This window comes from Lissotriton helveticus, chromosome 10 (genome assembly GCF_964261635.1).
Source record: "Lissotriton helveticus chromosome 10, aLisHel1.1, whole genome shotgun sequence".
Classification (NCBI taxonomy): Eukaryota; Metazoa; Chordata; class Amphibia; order Caudata; family Salamandridae; genus Lissotriton; species Lissotriton helveticus.
This window is the reverse complement of record NC_136071.1, coordinates 1,152,987,012-1,153,010,453: the sequence shown is the minus strand read 5'-3', so window position 1 is coordinate 1,153,010,453 and position 23,442 is coordinate 1,152,987,012. Positions and strand designations below refer to the sequence as shown.

Sequence of the window (23,442 nt, the reverse complement as noted above, 5' to 3'; positions counted from 1 at the left end):
CAGCTTTGAAAACCAATCCGAAGAACAGTCCACTCCACCCACCTCCGAACCTAAACAGCACTCTCACAACCTTTGCGCCTGGAACTCAATCACTACCGAAGACTACCATCTGCCTAATGAACTCCATCCACTCAGGATCGCCAACCGACCCATGTCCCCACCACATCTTCAACAAAGCAGACTCCATCATCGCACCCCATCTCCGCGATATCATCAACTGCGCTACCTTCCCAGAAAGCTGGAAACATGCCGAACTCAGCTCCCTTCTAAAGAAACCCACAGCAGACCCCTCTGAACTTAAGAATTACCGCCCCATCACACTCCTCCCATTCCCTGCCAAAGTCATTGAGAAAGCCGTCAATAGTCAGCTCGCCACCTTCCTTGAATCCAACAATTCCCTCGACCCCTCACAGTCCGGCTTCCGTGCCAAACACAGCACCGAGACCGCCCTCATCGCAGCAACAGACGACATTCGAACTCTATTGGACAACGGAGAAACAGTTGCCCTCATCCTACTTGACCTCTCCGCCGCCTTCAACACAGTCTGTCATAACACCCTCATACAACGCCTCAGCAATGCCGGTATACAAGGAAAAGCCTTGGACTGGATCATCTCGTTCCTCGCCGGTAGAACCCAAAGAGTACGCCTCCCCCCATTCAAATCAAGGGCTACTGAAGTCATCTGCGGCGTACCACAAGGATCTTCTCTCAGCCCCACCCTCTTCAACGTGTACATGAGTCCCCTCACATCCATCGCGCGACAACACAACATCATCTCCTACGCAGACACCCAGCTGATCCTCTCCCTCACCAAAGACCCAAACACCGCCAAAACCAATCTACACGAGGAGCCTAGCTCGCGACCGAGATGGCCGCGCTTTAGCTCGGCTCCGTTCGCCCGCCTGGGTTTTCACATTTATCCTGCTGTAATCCTGCCCCGGGAAGCCCTGTTTGCTGAGTGGTGGTGCTACGACGCCTTGCAGGCACTTACCTCTTGTTCCGGTTATCCTGGCTGCTGTGGATCCGGTGCAGTGCCCCCGATTGTGTTGGGGTGTCGGAGGCGGACTTGCCTGGATCTTCTTGCCGGCTCCCGGGCCAGACGGAGCCTGCGGATCTGCCCTCCGGGGCGCGGAGGAGGTGGTCGGAGGGCCGTTGTTCGTGTGGGCCGGAGGTCCTTCCTGGCCGATTCCTGTGGGGAGGAGGCCTATGGTGGAGGCGCTGCCTTCCGTGGTCGAAGCTCCTCGTGTGTCCGGCTTGCTCTCCCTTTGTTCTCCGGTCCGGCCATTTTGATTTTGCCGCCCGGACTCGGAGAACGGGACCGGCGGCGTTGGGTGGCCGGCGAATCCCTTTCTTCTGATGGCCCTCCTTCCTGCCCGGGGTGATCTGTTGCCGGTCAGCGGGACTTTGTTTGCCTTACTGCCGCCCCGGCGGAGATTTACAGCCGCGCTGCCTTGTCGGACTCTCAAAATGGCGACCGACCCCGAGTGTCTTGACCGGGCCTGGGCGAGCGCTGGGGGCCCGCCGCATGGCCCGGGTGCCGGATACTGTGAATGTTTTCCTACACTTAAGGAGTTACTGGACACCCTGCTCTCCTGGCGGCTCTGTGTGACCGCGCCTATCCTAGCTTCGGAGATGGTTCCTCACGGCGGGCCTCCTGGGCCCCCACGGCCAGATGTGATTGTGCCGCCGCGGGGTGCGGCTGGAATTATCCTGGCGGAATTGGCCCCGGCTCCGACCGCGTCTGCTGCTGTACGGAACTTGTTGGCGCCTCCTCCTCCTGCGCTACCTTCTTTTTCTCGGGCCCGGGAGCTGGATTTTACTTGGCCTGGCCTTCATGACTCTCCCCCTTCCTTTCGGTCGCTGCTGCCCGGCGATGTCTCCTGTGCTGGCCCAGATGGGTCGGTTCTCCTGGACATATCCTTGGACTTGTGCCTGCATCGGTTGCTACACTTCGTGACTTTCCTGGATCGTCCGTGTTCCACTTTACGTGCCTTTTCCGGACTGCCGTTGGATCTTCCTGCTGTCTGTCTCCTGTTCTTCGTAACCTGGTCCTCGCTGGATCGGACCGTTTCCACTTTGGACAAACAAGGACAGGGCTGATGTATATTGGCATCTGTGTGCGGTAGTCTTGCACTGGTTTGGATGGTCAACCTGTCCCGGTATGGTTCTGTGTGATTGACTGGTGCCCCTGGACTTTAACCCGATGTTCTTTGGCTTCCCGGGGACTTGGCTCCTCGACTCAGGCGGGTGGCTGGGTGCGTTTACTCCTGTCTCCCGGCCCTCCCCCGTGTATGTCTGTGTGTGTTTCCCATCCCTCGTTTCCTTCTCTTCCCTTCCCATTTTTGTCTTTGTTTCCGACTTAACTTTGCTCCGCTATATTTCGGGTTCTAATTAGGGCGACAGGCACGCTGCGGGGGGGTAGGCCGTAGCCTTCTGCAGGGGTGCAGGGTGGGCTTTAGGGGTGGGTTGGGGGGGTCTGTCCGTATTGGGGGGTCTTTTTCCTCCCTTATTTCCTCTTTTTCTGTTCTATGGCTCTTGTGTGTTCACTTTTTCCGGGACTCCGTCTCCTCCTGTATCCCCCTGGGGAGTTTCTGTGACTTTCGTATTCCGGTATGTATCTGATTGTAGCTCGCTGGGTAATTCGGTATCGATTTTTGCTATGTCGCTTGCCGGACTCTATTATCCTGCTTTCACTCCTGGGGGTGCGTGATTTGGTGAGAGTCCCTTCTTTCGTTCCCTTTTTCCCTCTCCCCTTTTTCCTCCTTTATGGGGGTCTTTTTATTTTGTTGGGATGCGTATCGTATCGTCTTTTGTTATGTGGGCCTTTTTGATCATGTCTCCTCAATTTGGGTGGGGGCGGCGACGGGTAGGTGCGGTTTGATTGATGCCATTATCGTTTCTTTATATTCCGATTACGTTTATACTCTTTGATAGCTATGTTGGTATGGCCTCTTTTGTCATTCTGTGATCGTAAGATGGCGGCTTGCCGCGGCCCCTCCCTGGTTGTTTTTTGCACGGCCCATGATTCTTCTGTTTCCCCACCCCGCATTAGAAAATTAACCTTTTATTGTCCTGTTCTTGCTGATTGCTCGATGCTCTTATTGTTTCTCCTGTGCTCCTGGTGACATATCCTGTTGAAACTTTGTTTTTCATTTATTACGTTATCTACCATGTGGTGGCCAGCCCTCGTGGGTTGTAGGCCCGTATTTGTGAGCTTTCCTTGTACAATAAAGGTTTTCAAAAAAAAACAAAAAAAAAAAAAAAAAAAAAACCAATCTACACGAAGGAATGAAAGAAGTAGCCGAATGGATGAAGCACAGCCGTTTAAAACTTAACTCGGACAAAACGGAAGTCCTCATCTTAGGATCTTCCCCCTCGGCCTGGGACGACTCATGGTGGCCACCGGCCCTGGGTTCAGCACCCACTCCCACAGATCATGCACGTAACCTGGGCTTCATCCTAGACTCCTCCCTCTCGATGACCAGACAAACCAACGCCGTCTCATCTTCATGCTTCAACATCCTTCGCATGCTCAAAAAGATCTTCCGTTGGATCCCCACTGAAACAAGAAAAACAGTCACCAACGCACTGGTCACTAGCCGACTGGATTATGGAAACACCCTATACGCCGGAACCACTGCCAAACTACAGAAAAAACTCCAACGCATCCAAAACGCATCAGCCAGACTAATATTAGACATCCCCCGTCAAGCTCACATTTATGGTCACCTGAAAGACCTCCACTGGCTCCCAGTCGACAAGAGAATAACCTTCCGTCTCCTCACCCACGCACACAAGGCCCTCTACGACCTAGGTCCCGAATACCTCAACACAAGACTGTCCTTCTACACACCTAACCGCCAACTACGGTCATCCAATCAAGCCCTCGCCGCAATTCCGCGCATCCATAGATCTACCATGGGAGGAAGATCCTTCTCCTACCTAGCGGCCAAAACCTGGAATTCCCTCCCCTCTCACCTCCGCCTTACACAGAACCGCCTCTCCTTCAGAAAACAGCTAAAAACCTGGCTATTCGATAAATAATGCACACTCCCTCCCTCAAGCGCCTTGAGACCCTCTGGGTGAGTAGCGCGCTATACAAATTACGAACTTGAACTTGTTCCTATTTTAAAACAATTTTGATTACGCCAATGTCGCCCTGCTCTACTGTCATTATAATTAACAGTGTTCTAAGAATTCTAGCCTTTTTGAAAAAAGTGTTTTATATCAGGAAACTTATGTTTACTTGAATGCTTTTTCTTTCTTGTACAGTATTGATGGTTATATTTTTAAGATTGTAATACTGTAATATTTAATGTGACTACATTTAATGTTTTTTACTACAAGCTTTTACATGAAATTGTTTATGTATTTTATAATTGTATGCTTTTATGATTGCTATTTAACAATCGAATAGAGCTATACTTTAACCTCTGACCTCATAAAGAGTGCAGAGGGGTTGGGTTTAGAATAAATACATATATATTTGATGTATACCTTGTGTGGTGTCCTTTCATTTGGTACTCAAGGGATTATAATAGGTAAAACAGCTTGCTTCACATGCTCTCTGAAGTCTTAGCCTAAGACTGCTGGTCCATGCTACCACTAGGATAGCTTGTCTATAAGGTTGACTTTACAACCACCATCAATAAGGGTCGATTAGACTGGTGCAAGGTGCCCACTAGAATAGTGGACATCATATGCCAGGCAAACTTCTCACAGACAAACCCTGTAACAAAATATTTAAAAGATCCATTGCGAAATGCCCATCAAGGTTATCTTTACCAATCCTTTTGGTTTATCAAGTTGTCCCATTTTTATTCCCATGATTTTATCATTGACAATTTTCTTTCTGTGTCTATTTTGGAGTAGAAATGAGTCTGCCAGCTGTGCTGGAACCGCTCTAATGTCATGGTCTATCACAGGGGGTGTCCAACCTTTTCTAGAACAAGAGCTACTTCAGATGAAAACAGTCCCGAGCTACAAATGACTTTGACAATTGTTACAGTAGTGACCACATCAGAGACAATCACAACAGCAGCCACACTTTGCAGAATTATAAGTAGTGACCACCCAAATATATATAACAATATTTAGTGATGGCACAATATTATATACGGCACAATATTATATACAGAATATTGACTAAGAAATGCAATATCATAAATATACAAATAAAAGGTAAGTATAGACTTTCAAATCTAAACTCCGCATCTACATACCTCAAAGTTATAGACCTTCAAGATAAATAAATGTGGAGCTAAAAATGCAATAAAACTGTACTTGCCTTTGTTTGCTATCTTCAGGATATTGTGATAGTCTAAATGCTGCATACACTATTTTGGCTCAGAGATATTTAGAATTCAATATTGTTGTTGAGCACCATCCACCAGAAGCAGAAGACAGGGTTGACAGCAAAGCTTTATTATAATAAAATGAGGCCACTTGACTAGTTGATAGCAGCCCCAGAATCAAGTGGCCCTATACATCTACACAAATTGGTATGAAGTATCATGCAAACAACAGTTTAAATGTGTCTAGGATTTGCAATCTTTTTGTTTGCAAACCTCAATATATCAGTTTATCAAAATACATTTTGTCAAATATGTACTTTCCATTTTGGGTTAACTCATTCAAAGAAATTCTTGTAATCTTTTTACAGAGTGACCTTCTTTAATATGGCTAGAGCAGACCCTCAGAATGGAAGTACTTTGCTGGGCACTTCAAGGAGCTACTTCCAGGGTACAGGCGAACTCCCAATAGCTCCAGAGCTACCTGTTGGAGACCCCAGGTCTGGCGTCTGCCAGTGCCACTCACCTTAAAATGTTGTCGGCATAAGTGAGCAGCAGCTGGGAGGCGTCCAGGAAGACCCCGCGCTCGTTCTGGCACAGCTCGCCCACAGCCGAAGAGGCACAGGCCATGTCGGGTCAGCGACGGGGGAGAGCGGCGGAGAGGGAGCCCCAACCGCTGCGGAAGGAGCGTGGCTGCCGGAGGAATGCAACTCGAGGACGCGGTCCACTCAGCTGCTTGATGACTCAATTGTGATTGTGACTGGGCATGGGCATAGAAAAAGGACTGTGGGCGCCATCTTGAAGTGATACCCTGTCAAAACTAGAAATCGAGGAAGAAACTAGACAATGTGGTGGTTTCCTACTGTACGTGAGTATAGTTGCCAACTTCAACTTTCACGCACATAGGTGTACTTTTTGTTTTATTATCTGTTATTATATTTTTTCTAGGCAGTTAATATGCATTTGGGTCACCGTTTTACTTTCAAGATGGAAGCCATAGAGAGGCTGATACCATTGTTTGTAGGCGTACGTATCTCCGTCCTCGCACGTCTCGCGAGAGTAACTTCAGTTGACACATTGATGTTGGCGGAAGTAGTCTGATCGTGGGTCACTTCCTCAACCAACTTTGACTTGTTCGTGAATGATTGCTCAGCATGTTCTCCAGCTATGTGGTCTTTCTGGTATGGATGTGTTGTAGGCAGCAGGCGTGTTTTCCCATTCATGTTAAGATTATGTAAAGAGTGACATTACGAGTTCAATGTTACACGTAAAAGATCTGAAGGTCGAGCAGTCCACTGTAGCTGAATTAAGAGGTTTGGACCGAAAGTTTATTTTTAAATGTTGAATCGTTTTATATGATGTGAGAAAGAACGACCGGGACTGGTGAATATGGTATCGGGGTGACCTTTTGCTCTGTCTTGTCACACTAGGACTCGATATGTGTGACATGAGGTCCTCTGTGTATAGTTGAAGCTGTCTTACTCGTATCAGCAGTTCACTTAGTCCTTTTTAACCATGACATACGTTTGATGATTTTTACTGGCACGTCTAATACAAAATTAGTGCACCCCAAGTTTTGTAACTGACTGTTTTGAAGATTTGAAGTATCATGCATACCACGTTTAGTATTGTATAGTGTGGTGAATGTATTCTGCCTGTAATGATGACAGGACGCTGTCTAGGGTTACAATGCTATTTATTCATATTTATCTTGCTCCACAGAGAGCGCCGAGCATGCTGCTGTCTTTTCGCAGCTCCGACACCCGACTCGCGCTTTCCAGCGCGAACCCAAGATGGCCGCCGTTCACGCTACGTCACCACGTAGCGTGAACACTAGACCGCAACTCTACATATCTCCACCTTTTGTATCACAAAGAGAGAGGCAGTCTTTGGGGGTTACTGTCCTTCTCCCATCTCATAGTCTCGGAACTTAGAAGGTCTCACAATCAATCTGCCCCCCCTGGTTCGTCTTACCGGGGTGGAAGTCACTTCTCTCCCGCTGATCATTGTGGACCCCATCTCTTTACCTTCTTGGGTATACGGACCCACTCTGCAGGAAGGCTCTCTCTCCTCTCGACTTTGTACCTCTGCTCTAGGGCTTTCGCTGCCTCCTTGCTCCAACTCTATTTCTGCGAATTCCGTATCTCCTTCCTGTATAGTGTTGTCATTCTCCGGTGTGCTTTGACCTGACGCCATCTGTTCCCGATCTTCAGGGAACCATTGTAAGATCTTATTACATCGGGCCATGCGATCCTGGGACCATACATTCCCATCGCTGAGCAACGCCGCTCGGTCATATACCTCTGTTACTTGTAGGGGCTGGCTGTATTTGCTGTCACCTTTCTTCTGTAACACCGCCAGCTTGACCCTGACCCATTCTCCTTCCTCCAAGGATGTGTCTTTTACATTCTTCCTTTTGTTGTAATGTTCTGTATATATGTTTTGAGCTCTTTCCAAGTTATTCTGTACCACGGCGGGAGACCATTTACTTGTCACCGTCTTTTCCTTCCATGCCAAATTGTCCTTTGTGAAGGGATCTCTGCTTCTAAGGATCTGGAAGGGCTGTGTTTGGACATGATTTAATTTCTCTCTATATAATTAAGCCATTTCTCTGAAGTGAATTGGGGACCGTTGTCACTCAATATGGACTTGGGAATGCCTTCCCTGAGGAAGGTCGCTGTGAGGAACTTGAGTATTGTCTCAGTGTCCATTTCTTCTTGAATATGTACTTCAGGCCATTTGGAGTATCTGTCCACTATGGCCCAAAGATATTTTGGAGTCCCTTGGTCATCCAATATTGGTCCCAATATGTCTATTGAGAGTTCCTCCCATTGGTTCTTCGGGGTGGAGAAATTTCCCAAGGCTGGCCTCAAAGGCGTCATCGTTTTATCTGCTCGCTGGCATTGGTCACACTCTCTTACATGTCGTTCTGTTTGTATGTCCATGCCTGGCCACCAGTATCCTTGTTTGGCCCACAGCTTGGTTTTTACAATACCTAGATGACCCTCATGCAGTATTGCTAGCAGCCTGGGGATTAGCCCCTCGGGGGGAGGGGGAGGTACCACTGTATCTCCTCTGTACAAGAACACTCCCTTATCATCCAGGGACAATTCCTCTCTCACTTCATAGAATTTCCTGATGTTCCCTCGTAGATGCCTTTTTTCGGGCCATCCCCCAACAATGTGTTCCATCACCTCTTGGATGTTTTGATCCTCTCGGTACGCTTCCATCCATTCATGATTGCTTATTACTTTCTCCGGGTCTTCCATCAAAGCCACCATCTCTTCGCTCGCTTCCGTCCCTTCGGTGACTTCCTCCATTGCAGCAGCTCTACTCAGGTAGTCTGCCACCTTGTTCTTACTTCCCGGAATGTACTCCACGTCGTATCGATACTCCAATAATTTCAGGGTCATCTTGGCTATTCTGGGGGTGGCGCTCGCATGCCCACTGGACGCGAGTACTCTTACCAGTGGTTTGTGGTCCCTCTTCAGTTGGAACCTCGTGCCCCACAAGAACTGGCGAAACTTGCCCATGACCCACACTACTGCCAGCATTTCCTTTTCAATGACACTGAACTTTTTTTCTGTGTCTGTCAGGGCTCTGGATGCGAAGCTTAATGTTTCCATTATTCCGCTGCCCCTTTCTTGCATTAGGACTGCTCCCAGCCCTTTATCGCTGGCGTCCGTCGTCAATACTGTTTGTCCTTGTGGATCATACCCCTGCAGGGGTATGGCCTGACTGACATCCTTTTTGATGCTCTCAAACTCCTTCTGCGTTTCTTCCGTCCATGTGAACACCGTCTTTTCTCTCGTGAGTTGCCTCATGTGATGGGTCTTGGTGGCAAAGTGTTGTACAAACTTGCTATAGTACTCAGCCATCCCTAGGAAGGACCTGACTTCTTCCTTACTGGAGGGAGGTGGAGCGTCACATATGGCTTTCACATGATCCCTTTTTGGTGTGATGCCTTGCTCTCCAATTTCATGTCTGCGATAGGTGACTGAAGCCATCCCTAGACGGCACTTTTCCCACTCCGCGGTTTGGCCTTTTTCTTCCAGCACATTCAGTACCTTGGCTAGCTTGGAGTCATGGTCTCCCCGGTCTCTACCCATCACCAGGATATCATCCTGGAAGTATTGGATTCCTTCCATGTCTTTAAAGAGACGGTGCATGAGTTTCTGGAAGACAGCCGCTGCCGAGGCAAGTCCAAAAGGCATTCTGCAGAATTGGTAACACCCAAAGGGTGTTATGAACGACGTCAACTTCCTACTCTCCGGGTGTAGCACTATCTGGTGATACGCTGACGTTAAATCAATGGTGGAGTACCATTTTATACCCTTGGTCTTGGCTAACATGTCCTCAATGCGAGGTAACGGAAACTTTTCCACCACAATGCCTTTGTTCAGTTCACGCAGGTCCAAACACAGCTGGACTACCACCAGGGGCGCCAGCCACTCCGCGCAAGTTATGGGTTCGATTATTCCGTTCTTTTCCAGCTCCCGCAATTCCTGTTGCACCGCTTCCCTCACTGCAATGGGGACATTCCGTAATTTATGTGATACCGGTGTGGCATCATTCTTGAGGACTATCCTGTGCGTGAACTTTTCCAGCTTCCCGACTTTCCCGCCAAACACCTTTGGGAAGTCTCTTTTCAGTTTCTCTAAGTCCGGCCATTGTTCCGGCGCCGTCATCAACACTTGTATGGCTCCACCCGGGTCCAGCTTTATGCCCAGGTCTCCTTGATCCATCCAACCTAGGACTGATGGGCCTTTTCCGCTACATACAGTTTGCATTCCGCACTCCGTCCGCTGAATTCAAATTATAACGGTCGATACCCCACCATCGGGATACGATTTCCTATGTACGAGACGGGCCTTATGTCCGACGGTTCCAATCTTGGTCCCAAGTGAGGCTTGAACTTCTCGTTCCACACTGCTCTCTGGACAATTGTGTATGGTGAACCTGAGTCTGCCACGATGCTTATCGGCACTCCACCTATTAGCATGTCTATCAGTGGTTGTTTCGATCTCCGGATGTCCACTCCCAGTGCTTGATCCTCTATACATAGCACCGTGTCCTCTTCCTCCTGTATTCTTTAATCTGTGTCTTCCTGGTCTTGGTCCACGTACTTCACTGTGTTGCGGCCTGCTTTCCGCCGACATACCTTTTCATAATGCCCCACTATGCCGCAAAACATGCACTTAGCTCGGAACACAGGACATCTCTTGTCGTGTGCTTCATGGGCCGAACTGCCACAACGGTAGCATGGGTTTCTGACTCCTCTGGTCTGCTTCCCGTGTGGTCCCGGTTTCCCCGGCCATTTATTGGGTCCTCTGTTGGGTGTCCCAGTTCTCTTGTTCCATCCCTTAGGTTCTTCATCGTCAACCTTGTTCACCATTGGCCTTACCACTGGTTCTCTCTTTGCTGCGTCTGCTCATCTCTTAGCTCGTTCAGCCTTTTTCACTATCGCGATCACTTCCTTCAACGTGGCGTCGCCACTCGCCCATAATTTGTCTTGCACCGTTTTGTTTGTCGTGTGCATCACAATCTGGTCCTTGATGAACTCATCATGGAGTGCGCCAAATTTACACGTCGTCTCTAACTTTTTTAACGCTGCCACGTACTCATCAATTGACTCTCCAATTTATTGTTTCCTCTGCTGGAAGTTGTAACGATCTATTGACACACATACTGCCGGCCGGTAATGCTCGTTGGGTTCTTCTATGGCATGTGCAAATACATCATCATCTGTATCTTGCCGGGGCTTGGGTACTAGGTTCTTGAATACCCTGATCCCTTCTGGGCCTAAGTTGTGCAGCAATATCCCTCTTTTCCTTTTGCTTGTGAATGCTTCTTCATTCTCGTCTTCCAGGACCTCGATATAATTGAGAATGTACTCTCCAGTCATCCCACTTCATTAGGGGCTCTCCCGGTTTGGGCACGAATGGTATTGGAGCTGTCGCTGAAGACACCTGCGCGCACATGGCTTTGCACTTCTCCGGCGCGGTCTTCGGGCTCTTGGGGCTGCCTGCTGCACTGCTCTCCTCTCCCTGTTCTGGTGGGAATTGGGGACTCTCTGCACCTCCTGTACCACTGCTCCTTGGTTCCGCCAGGGCACCTGTTCTGTTGGGGGCTCTCTCTTTCCAGTGCTGCACCCCTCCGTGCGTTTCTGGTTGTCTGGTAGGCTGTGGGCACCTGTCTTCCAGCCGCCTTGTACCCCTTTATTGCCCTAGGTGGTGCTACTTCATGCTGGTTCCTCCCCCTTTGTCCTGGGTGGTTGCTGCCCTTGTACCTGGTCTCGTCGGTCTTCACCCTGTGCTGGTGTGTCCTGATGCTTCTGCTGCGCTCTCCGTGGTGTTCTGGCCTCCCTCTGCTGTAGAACTGTCCCTTCCTGTTCCTTCCGTGGGTTCTTCCCTTTTGTTCTTGGTCCCAGCCTCGTCGCCACTGTGGTGAATGTATTCTGCCTGTAATGATGACAGGACGCTGTCTAGGGTTACAACGCTATTTATTTATATTTATCTAGCTCCACAGAGAGTGCCGAGCATGCTGCTGCCTTCTCACAGCTCCGGCACCCGACTCGCACTTTCCAGCGCGAACCCAAGATGGCCGCCGTTCACGCTACGTCACCACGTAGCGTGAACACTAGACTGCAACTCTACATACAGTTCTAACACTGCATCCGCTGTTATCATTGTGCTACAGGCTAAATCACGGCTAATTCTCGCAGTGGCCCCGTCTCTGTCAGTCTCAATGCTGTAAACCAATAAAAATGATTCAGGAATTTGATATATATATATTTTACTTTCGGTCGCCCATTCGCGATCTCATAAAACTATGTATAATATGTTTTCAAAGCTAGATTTTCTCTTTTTAAGAGCATAATACATCATTATTGTCCTCTTCTTAGCACTCATCAGCGGGCGTTAACCATTGTTAATTGCCCCCTCGTAATTTTTGCTCAAAAGTTAGGGGGCATGCTGAGGAGCAGGGACATTAAGAACACTCAATACCAGACAGTTTGTGGGAAGTTAAGGCCATTAGCTTAGTCTGCCTGAGTCTCACCTAATAAAGGCAACACAAATATGTGCGTCGTTTCTACCTCCTTGTGTCCTTGCCACTGAACCAGAAATCCAGATAAACAGTAGTAAATAGAGTCAGATGCAACTTTCTTCACTGACAACATCCTAAAAAGGGAACAAATGTATTCTTAGTTTAACCATTTCTTTATCCCGGTGTCCGTGTACAGCTGTGTGGTTGGTTTAAATGGGCAACTATATGTGTTTATTTTCGTGGGCTGTGAAGTTTCATGTCAATAGGTAGTTGTATGGGTCTACATATTTATGGATGCTCGTTTTTGAGTTTGCCTATGTACAATTGCACATTTATGCATGGTGTATACCTCTGGGTGCAAGTGTTATACCGAAAGGCCAAACTGTGTTTGACATTGCTTGTTTTTTTCATTCTGGTATTTCTAGTCTTCCATTTATAAGAAGAGGGGAAAGAGGACGGGGGAGTGAAACTAAAAGAATGGGAATCCAAAGAAAAGGACACAAATGGACGAACAACTTCCACTGAACCTGGGGTGATTAAATCTGTTTTGAAGTGTTGTCCAGGCACCAATTCAGTATATGCTTAGGAAGAATAGCGTGTGGCAGTAGAGTGAAGACCAAGAGTCTGTGATAGTCATTGTCAGGGATTTCTTTGGGTGGATCTGGTTTAGTATTTTGTATTACACCTGGGATTGCCACGTCAAAGTACAGAAATTCCATATCCTAATAAACCTGACTTTATTTTTACTATTGATGGCTCAACAGTCCTTCCCCTTATTTCCGTAGCTCTTTAACTTGGGTGTGTTTAAAAAAAATTGTGTTCCTAGTTGGTAAAGCGATTTTCATTTGTTTTTCTTCCCAGGAAAATACTTTTGCGTATAAAGTCTCCACAATGTTTTGCTCCTCAAGATCATTACTAAAAAGACTGCATTTTAACCACTATCACCCAAAGTTTCAACACATGAGAGCTACCAGCACCGCGCCTCATTCCAGACTTCGCAGGCGGGTTGTAGTTACAGGGGTTGGGTTGGTGTCTCCCCTTGGGGTTGGCACTCAATTGGTTTGGAACCGTCTGATCCAAGGTGAGAGTGGAATAGTGTACCTCGAAGGGGAGGATTACAAGAACATTCCTTGCAGAGTGGCTGCCTGTGTCCCAAGAGGAGATGGTGAGGAAAAGTTCAGGGAGGAAGACTATGTTTCAAGGAGCGAGGTTAAAGCCATGTCATCTGCCACCATCATGGCTATTGGGGCTGCGGACCTGGCAATGAAGGACTGTGGATGGAACCCTCAGTGTAGGGAAGACCAGGTAGCCGCAGGTGTGGCCATTGGGATGGGGATGGTTCCTCTGGATGAGATCTCAGAAACTGCTCTCCTCTTCAGAGTGAAGGGTTACAACAAGGTTAGTCCATTCTTCGTGCCCAGGATCCTAATCAACATGGCTGCTGGTCATATTAGCATCCGACACAAGCTTAAAGGACCCAACCACGCAGTCTCCACGGCTTGCACCACCGGGGCCCATGCTGTTGGTGATGCCTTCAGATTTATTGCTTATGGGGATGCTGATGTAATGCTTGCTGGAGGAGCAGAGGCATGCATTGATCCATTGTCTTTGGCAGGTTTTGCAAGAGCTAGAGCACTGAGTACCAACTTTAATTCCTCTCCAAAGCTTTCGTCTCGTCCTTTCCACCTTGAAAGGGAAGGCTTTGTGATGGGAGAAGGAGCAGCTGTGATTATACTGGAAGAATATGAACATGCAAAAGAGAGAAATGCCAGGATTTACGCTGAGATCTTGGGTTATGGCCTGTCTGGTGATGCCTGTCACATTACAGCGCCAAGCCCTGATGGAGACGGTGCTTACAGGTAAACACTTGGTTGAAGTTCATCCTCCAGGGAAGGGCACATCAAACATACGGGTAACTAAATTAGTGTAATCAGTTTGTGTGTGTGTGTGTGTATATATATATATATATATATATATATATATATATATATATTTGCTGAAACAAAAGTTAAAGGTTGGTTATGGTTAAGGAAATACAAACTTTGATGATGTAGGCCATGCGTCATGTGTTCACTATCACTCACGTGCATTCCACCAGGACTGTGACCAAACAATAGGAACCCTTATTTTCTTTTATTCCATTTTTTAAAAAAAGTAAAATTGTGATTTGTGAAAATACTTTTTTTCAGGTTTTTTTGCCCCATTTTCTTTGCTGCTAGAGTCCCCAGCAAGTCCCCATAGTCCAGCAGCTCTCGTAGTGCCTCCCAGTTGCTCCATAATTATTTTTCCATGTGCTAAAATCAAATATCGTTTTCAACAAAGTTATAATTTTTAAGATGGTAGAAAAACAATTTTATCTCCTATATTACCCAGTTTCATTCCTCCAAAAATTAAAATGTGATTGACAGAAATAGCAGTTTTAAGCAGCCAAGATATAGACCCTTTCAAGCCTGCGCAGTACCTTTTTCAAATTCCAAACTCTCAAAAACCTACTGAATGGATTTACACCAAAGCACGACCGTCCCATTTTAATTAGCCTTCTACTTTCATGTCAAACTTGGTGTACATTTTATGAGCGTTTTTTGCTGTAGCTGCAAGCAAAGTTTTATGTGACAGTTAAAATGAAAAAAAATATTTTTTAACTACACCAATCACCTTTTAGTTTTTCTCCCCAGTAAAAAGAAATACACAAAAAGTGGCATGCTGGACCAAAGCTGCATACACTAAACATTAAAAATGTGATTGACAGAAATAGCAGTTTTAAACGGCCAAGATATAGAGAGGTTTTAACCCTTTCAAGCCTGCGCAGTACCTTTTTCAAATTCCAAACTCCCGAAAACCTACTGAATGGATTTACACCAAAGCACGACCGTCCCATTTTAATTAGCCTTCTACTTTCATGTCAAACTTGGTGTACATTTTTTGAGTGTTTTTTGCTGTAGCTGCAAGCAAAGTTTTATGTGGCAGTTAAAATGAAAAAAAATATTTTTTAACTACACCAATCACCTTTTAGTTTTTCCCCCCAGTAAAAAGAAATACACAAAAAGTGGCATGCTGTACCAAAGCTGCATACACTAAACAATTGACAAATTTGGTGTAGATCCATCCATGAGGATCCATGGTGTGGGCAAATTGGAAAATGCCGCTGAACCATAAATACACAGTGGCGACTGCCAATGTATCATATGAGGATCCAGAACATTTGTTACACAATCATCAGATCAAGTGATTTGTCCTTCTCGGCTTGGAGTACAGAAATCAGGAATATAGGCTCTATGTGGGCTTCAGCAAACCACATTGGTTTCTAGACCGAAGCTTGTTAACGACATCTTAGGGACAAGCGTAAAGCTTCCCTGGAAATACATTCTACCATTAGCTTTGTAACATATTTGCTTGTTTTATATTTGCTGGCTTTATTTGTTTTAGGCTGTCCAACTTGAGCTAGTCCCTTCCCTTGCCCAAACCCTATTTACTGTATTCCTCCACCAGTACAGGAATTCTGTTAACAGGATTTTTAAATCATGTTCTTATCTTGTCATTATTTGTTGTGCATTCAAAGACAGAGGTCAGATGTCCGGCTTTGTCGTCTAGGGAGCTTGGGGTTTACTTTTCTTTCTCTGACATCCAAGAGAGCGGATTTATTTGACAATCATGCTGGCTTCGGGGGGAACGCTTGAGGAAGGCTGTACAATGTTATTTTTTTTTTCTAGCACACAACAACATTTAAATGTAAATGAACTGAAGATATTTCAGAATTAGAAAAGCACAAATGAAGCAATTTTTTTGGTTATTCTGAAGTGTGTCGGAAATAAATATTTTAATATGATCAAAACAAATCAATAACCTAGGTGATGACATTTCCACAGTTGTTTGTGCGCTGTATACTTTTATTAGTAAAATGTTATGTCTGTGCAAATGCAATGGTCATTTCAATTGAAGGTGTGTTGTCTGTAATGGCGGTGTGCTATGCATATTCCACTCTGCTCCACTACACTCTACTCTGCACTACTTCACACTACACCACTCCACACCACATTACTGCACTCTACTATGCACCATGCGTGTCTGCTTCACTCTACACCACTCTACTCTGACAATGCACTCTACTCCACACTACTCTACTATGCACCACTGTACTCTGCGCCACTTCACTGTATGCCACTCTACTCAGCAACACTGTACTCTATGCCACTGCACTGCTCCAATGCACTCTACTCTGTACCACTCCACTCTATCAGTAGGATAAAGACTCCCCTTGGCGAAACTGTATCGCACACCAATAGTTTCTCAATCACTCACAGCACTCAATCAAGTTGTCCTCATATACACTATAAGTCCTTTTCCCCTCAGCAAGTACCTCCAAGACGAAAAGTTACACAAAGCTTTGATGTCATATGTGTACCCAAAATGACATCTTATCAACACAAAGTGTATCTAAATTTCATATCCTAATATAGGTAAATAATGACACATTACATAAATGTTAAAATCAGTTCGCTGCTAGATCCCCCCCACCCCAACAATACGGTGCAACATACATACCAAGATTAAAAGCTTAAAAACCAATAAGAGCATCCTACAGAACAGTACTAATATATCTGTTCCTTGTTGCAAACTGATTCTGCGTAAGAAATATGTCAACATGTTTCGTTGGGTTAGAGAAGAATCCAGCCACCTTCTTCAGGGCAATGTCTTTAGGCACAAGTCTCCCCCAATAGACAAAAAGTTAATTCAATATTACATTATCATGTAGAGATCGAATTTTGCTACAACTCTCTTCACTACTTGGAACTCCACAGTCTTATAGTGTATACAAGGACCACTTGATTGAGTGCCTTCGAGTGATTGAAAAACCATGGTATGTGAAACAGTTTCTCCACGAGGGGAGTCTTTATCCTACTGGTTTTGTAGTTCTCTGTCCCCATGGTGTGAGGAGCCACTCTCGTTTTCTCTTGCCACTCCACTCTATGCCATCACTCTACACCACTCTAATCTACTCTGTACCATTCTAATCTACGCCACTGTACTCTACCATGCACCACTCTACTTTGAAACAATCTACTTTACACCACTGCACTCGGCACCATCGCACTCCACTCTACTCTGCACCACGCCACTCCACATCACTGCACTCTATGCCAATGCACTCTACACTACTTTACTCAAAACCAATGCACTCTATGCCACTCTACTCTCCACCAGTGCACTCTACGCCACTATAATCTACTCTGCAACACTTCACACCACTGAAATCTGAGCCATTGCATTCTGTCACTGTACTGTATTCTACTCCGCACCACTGTACTGTACACCACTCTACTCTGCAGCATTCTATTCCGCACCACTTTACTCCACTGCTTTTGGCGCCATTGCACTCAGCTCCAATCTACTCTGTGCCACACCACTATACTGTAGTGTATACAAGGACCGCTTGATTGAGTGCTGTGAGTGATTGAGAAGCCATTGGTGTGTGATACAGTTTCTCCAAGGGGAGTCTTTATCCTACTGGTTTTGTAGTTCTCTGTCCCCTTGGTGTGAGGGCCCCCTCTCGTTTTCTCTTGCCACTCCACTCTATGCCATCACTCTACACCACTCTAATCTACTCTACACCATTCTACTCTTCGCCACTGTACTCTACCATGCACCACTCTACTTTGAAACAATCTACTTTACACCATTTCACTCGGCACCATTGCACTCCACTCTACTCTGCACCATAACCACTCCACATCACTGCACTCTACACCAATGCATTCTACCCTACTTTACTCAAAACCAATGCAGTCTATGCTATTCTACTCTTCACCAGTGCACTCTACGCCACTATAGTCTACTCTGCAACACTTTACGCACTGAACTCTAGGCCATTACAGTCTGTCACAGCACTGTATTCTTCTCTGCACCACTGTACTGTATGCCACTCTACTCTGCAGCATTCTTTTCCGCACCACTCTACTCCACTGCTTTCTGCGCCATTGCACTCAGCTCCACTCTACTCGGCGCCACTCCACTATACTACGCATCGCTGCACTCTATGCAAACCCATTCTACACCACTTTACTCCAAACTAATGCACTCTACGCCAATCTATTCTCCACCACTGCTTTCTACACCATTATACTCTACTCTGCAACACTTTACGCCACTGCACTCTATGCCACTATACTTAAAGTCACTGCACTCAATGCCACTGTTTTCTTCTATTTACCACTGTACTCTACGTGACTACTCTCTATGCCACTCTACTCTGCACCACTCTGCCACAGCACTCCACCCCAGTGCACTCTATGCCACTCTACTATACACCACTGCACTCTACAACAGTCTTCTGTACAACACTGCACTCTGCCACTGAATTCTGCGCCACTGCACTCTACGCCACTCTACTCTGCATCACTCTGTCATTACCCTCTATGCCACTCTACTCCAAACCACCACTGCACTCTGCCAATGTACTAAACACCACTTTACTGAAAACACATGCACTTTATGCCACTGCGCTCTATTCCAACCAATCTACACTCTAGACTAGACATCCAGACTCTGTGCCACTTTACTCTGCAACACTATGCCACTGCACGCTATACCCTTCTATTTTACTAGGCACCACTCACCTCTGTGCCAATGCACTCTGACACTCTACTTTTCAAGACTGCATTCTCCACCACTGAACTCCACGCCACTCAACTCTGCACCACTGCATGCTACTCCACTCTACACCATTGCGGTCTATGTCACTGTACCCTACACCACTCTTTTCTACTCTGCACCACTGTACTCTATGCCACTGCCCTCTGCATCACTCTACTTTGCAACACTCCATACCACGTTACTTTGTGCCACTGCACTCTACGACACTCTACTCTGCAAGACTGCACTCTCTGCCACTGAACTCCACACCACTCTACACCATTGCAATCTATGTCACTGCGCTCTACGCCAATCTGTTCTATGGTGCACCACTGTACTCCATGCCACTCTACTGTACGCCCCTGCACTCTGCTCTGCACTGCTCAACTCTACACCACTCTGCTGCACTCTACGCCAGTCCACTCTGTCACTACACTCTGCATCGCTGTAATCCACTCTAATCTATTCTGCACCACTGTGCCCTATCCTACTCTACACCACTTCACGTTATGCCACTCTACCCTGCACCACTCCAATCCACCGTGAACCACTCCACTCTACACCACTTCACTCTAGCTTGAAACAATCTACTCTACACCACTGCATTCTACTCTGCACCACTGTACTCTTTGCCACTGCACTCTACACCACTTTAGTCCAAACCAATGCACTCTATGCCAGTACACTCTACGCCTATCTACTCTGCACCACTGTACTTTACACCACTTAACTCAAACCACTCTACTCTGACACTAAACTCTACGATACTTCACTCTATGCCACTCCACAACACTCTACTCCACTCTATGCCAATCTATAACACTACTCCACTCAACTCGCTCTATACCACTCCATGCCACTTTACTCCACTCTATTCTTCGACGCACTACTCCACTCTACGCCATTCCACTCTACAACACTCTACTCCACTTTAGGCCGTTCCACTCTCCTACACTGCTCCACTCTAAGACAATATACTCTGCTCTACTGCACTATATGCAACACCCTCTATGCCACTCCACTCTACTCCATGACACTCTATGCACTCCACAACACTCTACTGCAGTGCACTCTATGCCACTACAGTCTGCATCACTGCACGCCACTCTAATCTATGTTCTACCACTACACGCCACTGTACTCTACGCCACTTCACTCTATACCACTCTGCTCTACACCTCTGCACTATACCCTGAACCACTCCACTATAAGCTGAATCATTCCACTCTACGCTACTTCACTTTACTTCGAAACAATCTACTCTAGACCACTGCAATCTACTCGTCACCACTGTACTGTAGGGCCACTGCACTGTACGCCAATGCACTGTACACCACTTTAATCCAAACTAATGCACTTTACACCACTGCACTCTATACCAATCTACGCTGCACCACTGTACACCACTTAAGTCTAGGCCATTCTACTCGATGACACTACACTCTACGATACTCCACTGTATGATGCTCTACTCCATTAAACTTGACTCCACTCTACAACGCTCTGCGCAACTCCCTCTATGCCACTCCAATCTATTTTACTTATCTGTATCAATATACTCCACTCTATTCTACTACACACTACTTCACTCTGTGCCACTCCACTCTACGCCACTCTACTTTCCTTCACTACTCCACTCTATGCCACTGCACTGTACCACTCCATTCTACATCACTCTGTGCAAACCCTCCACGCCACTCTACGACACTCTATGTCACTCCACCCTACGGCCTACCTCTCACTCCACGCCACTCAACTCTACTCTGCAACACTGTACGCCACCGATAATACTCCACTTTGCGACACTTCTTACTATTCTGCTTTACCCCACTAACTTTTAGCTATGTTGAACAGCAGCCATTCTGATGTTCAACATGGTTAAAACATATTGGCAAACCAATAGCTCTTGCATAGGCTAGACCTAGTGGCTTTGCAGTGCTTGTTGTGCCTTACTTACTCAGGTTAAACACTGTAGCAGTTTGAAATAGGCATGAAGTGAAAATAGTTTGACAAAAAATGGCTGTTTGGTGGTGGGGAGAGTGTCCAATTAATCATACTGAAGGAACTAAGGGCCAGATGAACGTAGCTTTTTTGAGCTCGGCCATTTGCGACCGTTAAAAAGCATTTTTATATGTAGAAAACCCTATTTTGCGATTCAGTAACTTATTACCAATTCACAAAAAGGATTTACGATTCAGGATTAGGAATGGGCGTGTTTAGTGCGTTCCTTCCTGCTCCTCCCTCCCACTTGGCCTCATATGGAGGACGCGCGGCGTAGGTGAGTGTGACCTGACCCCAGGTCACCCCCCACGCCGCACGGCTCCTCGTGACCGAGTCTCTGACCTCTGCTCCGCCGCTGCCGAGGGCTCGCCCCTGGTATCCGGTATCCGTGGTTCTGTGGTTCCCGTGTTTTTGTGGTTCCTTTCTACCCTTGTATTGCTTGTATTGTATTTTTAGGCGCTCCCTGCAGCCCACTGTGCCCTCTGTGACCCCCCTGCTCCCCGCCGCTGGTCCCCCGCGGCCCCGCCCCCTTTCCCTTCAGGTTCCCCTGCCCTCGCCCATTGGCCGCCCGCTCCCAGCTGCTCCTCCCTCCCACTTGGCCTCATTTGGAGGACGCACGGCGTAGGTGAGTGTGACCTGATCCCAGGTCACCCCCCACGCCGCACGGCTCCTCGTGACAGAGTCTCTGACCTCTGCTCCGCCGCTGCCGAGGGCTCGCCCCTGGTATCCGGAATCCGTGGTTCTGTGGTTCCCATGTTTTTGTGGTTCCTTTCTACCCTTGTACTGCTTGTATTGTATTTTTAGGCGCTCCCTGCAGCCCTCTGTGCCCCCCCGCTCCCCGCCACTGGTCCCACGCGGCCCGCCCCCTTTTCCTTCAGGTTCCACTGCCCTCGCCCATTGGCCGCCCCGCTCCCGCCTCCCAGCTGCTCCTCCCTCCCACTTGGCCTCATATGGAGGATGCGCGGCGGCCGCGCATGGGGCATGCCAAAGGCAACCCCGTCTGCGCCCGTCCGTGCCTGGACCGCGCCCAGCGCCAGAACCCCTGGACTTCGCGCCCCCCGCCACGCCAGACTGCACTACGACTCCAGCACCCTCCGTGCACTCAACACCGGACGAGCCCACCCCTGCTACCGGGCCACCCCGAAGCACACCCCAGGACCCTTCGCCTGCCGGAACTGCAGATACACCAGCATCCAGCCCACCAAACCACCAGCCAAAGAACCCAACCACCTCCGCTGCATCCTCCTCAACACCCGCTCCGCTCGCAAGCACGCAATCGAACTCTGGGACCTCCTAGACTCCACCGCCCCCGATGTTGCCTTCCTGACGGAGACATGGCTGACCGCCACCTCAGCACCATACATCACCATAGCCATCCCACAGGGCTACAAGATCTCCCGCAGAGACTGCACCAACAGAGTGGGAGGTGGAATCGCCATCATCCACAAAGACTCCATCAGAATCTCAACGAACACCGACGACACCCTCACCACCGCCGAGCACATGCACTTCCAGATCCACACCGACCCCAACACGTCCCTCAGAGGAACTCTCATCTACAGACCTCCCGGACGCCGACCACAGTTCAGCGACACCATCGCCGGCCTCATCAGCACCCACGCCCTCGCCTCCACGGATTACATCCTCCTCGGGGACCTGAATTCCACCTGGAGAACAACAACGACGCCAACTCCACTGCCCTGATCGACAACCTCGCCAACCTCTGACTCAAACATCTCGTGACGACACCCACCCACGCCGCTGGACACACACTTGACCCCTTCTTCTCCGCAAGCCCCCACGTCTCCTTCAACCACACCACCGAACCCCACTGGAGCGACCACAGATGCGTCCACTTCACCTTCAGGAAACCCACCACACACCATCGCACCCAACAGCTGCCGCACCGCTGCTGGGGCAAGGTCACCGAGGACCAACTGACTACCACCCTCGCCCTGAGACCACCCACCGACCCCACCAACCCAGACACCGCCGCAACCAACCTCACACAGTGGATCAACGACTGCGCCAACACCCTCGCCCCTCTCAAGACCTCCACAACCAACCACACCAACAAGAAAACCGCCTGGTTCACCGAAGACCTCCGGATCTCCAAGCACACCTGTCGGAAGCTGGAGAAGAAATGGCTCCACGACCGAACACCAGACAGCCACACAGCCCTCAAGAGCGCCACCCGCAGACACCACCAACTCATCAGGACCGCCAAGAGGACCGCCTACAAGGACCGCCTAGACAACAACGCACACAACTCCAAAGAGCTCTTCAGCATCGTGAAAGAACTCTCCAACCCCAGCTCCAACACCAACGACATCCCACCACCCCTGCGACTACCACCCGCACCAGTCGCCTGACCACCTGGTCCAGCGTCAGCGACGAAGACACCATCAAAACCATGAACTCCATCCACTCCGGATCCCCATCGGACCCCTGCCCTCACCACGTCTTCAACAAA

At 48.0% G+C, this 23,442-nt stretch overlaps 2 protein-coding genes across 5 annotated transcripts in view; one reads left to right on the top strand and one right to left on the bottom strand.

Moving 5' to 3' along the window:
* NGLY1 (N-glycanase 1) overlaps nucleotides 1–6,052 on the bottom strand; it is a 213,168-nt gene extending 207,116 nt beyond the window's left edge. The window contains exon 1 of one of the 2 annotated variants that reach the window (XM_078663965.1): nucleotides 5,818–6,052. In XM_078663965.1, the coding sequence (XP_078520091.1) occupies nucleotides 5,818–5,921 (104 nt within the window). In that variant the 5' untranslated portion in view covers nucleotides 5,922–6,052. The remainder of the gene's footprint in view (nucleotides 1–5,817) is intronic. The other variant, XM_078663966.1, reaches the window with a different exon arrangement.
* A 304-nt stretch (nucleotides 6,053–6,356) lies between these two features.
* OXSM (3-oxoacyl-ACP synthase, mitochondrial) overlaps nucleotides 6,357–23,442 on the top strand; it is a 33,928-nt gene continuing 16,842 nt past the window's right edge. The window contains exons 1-3 of one of the 3 annotated variants that reach the window (XM_078663963.1): nucleotides 6,357–6,604; nucleotides 12,764–12,870; nucleotides 13,200–14,197. In XM_078663963.1, the coding sequence (XP_078520089.1) occupies nucleotides 13,230–14,197 (968 nt within the window). In that variant the 5' untranslated portion in view covers nucleotides 6,357–6,604; nucleotides 12,764–12,870; nucleotides 13,200–13,229. The remainder of the gene's footprint in view (nucleotides 6,605–12,763; nucleotides 12,871–13,199; nucleotides 14,198–23,442) is intronic. The other 2 variants (XM_078663962.1, XM_078663964.1) reach the window with 2 other exon arrangements.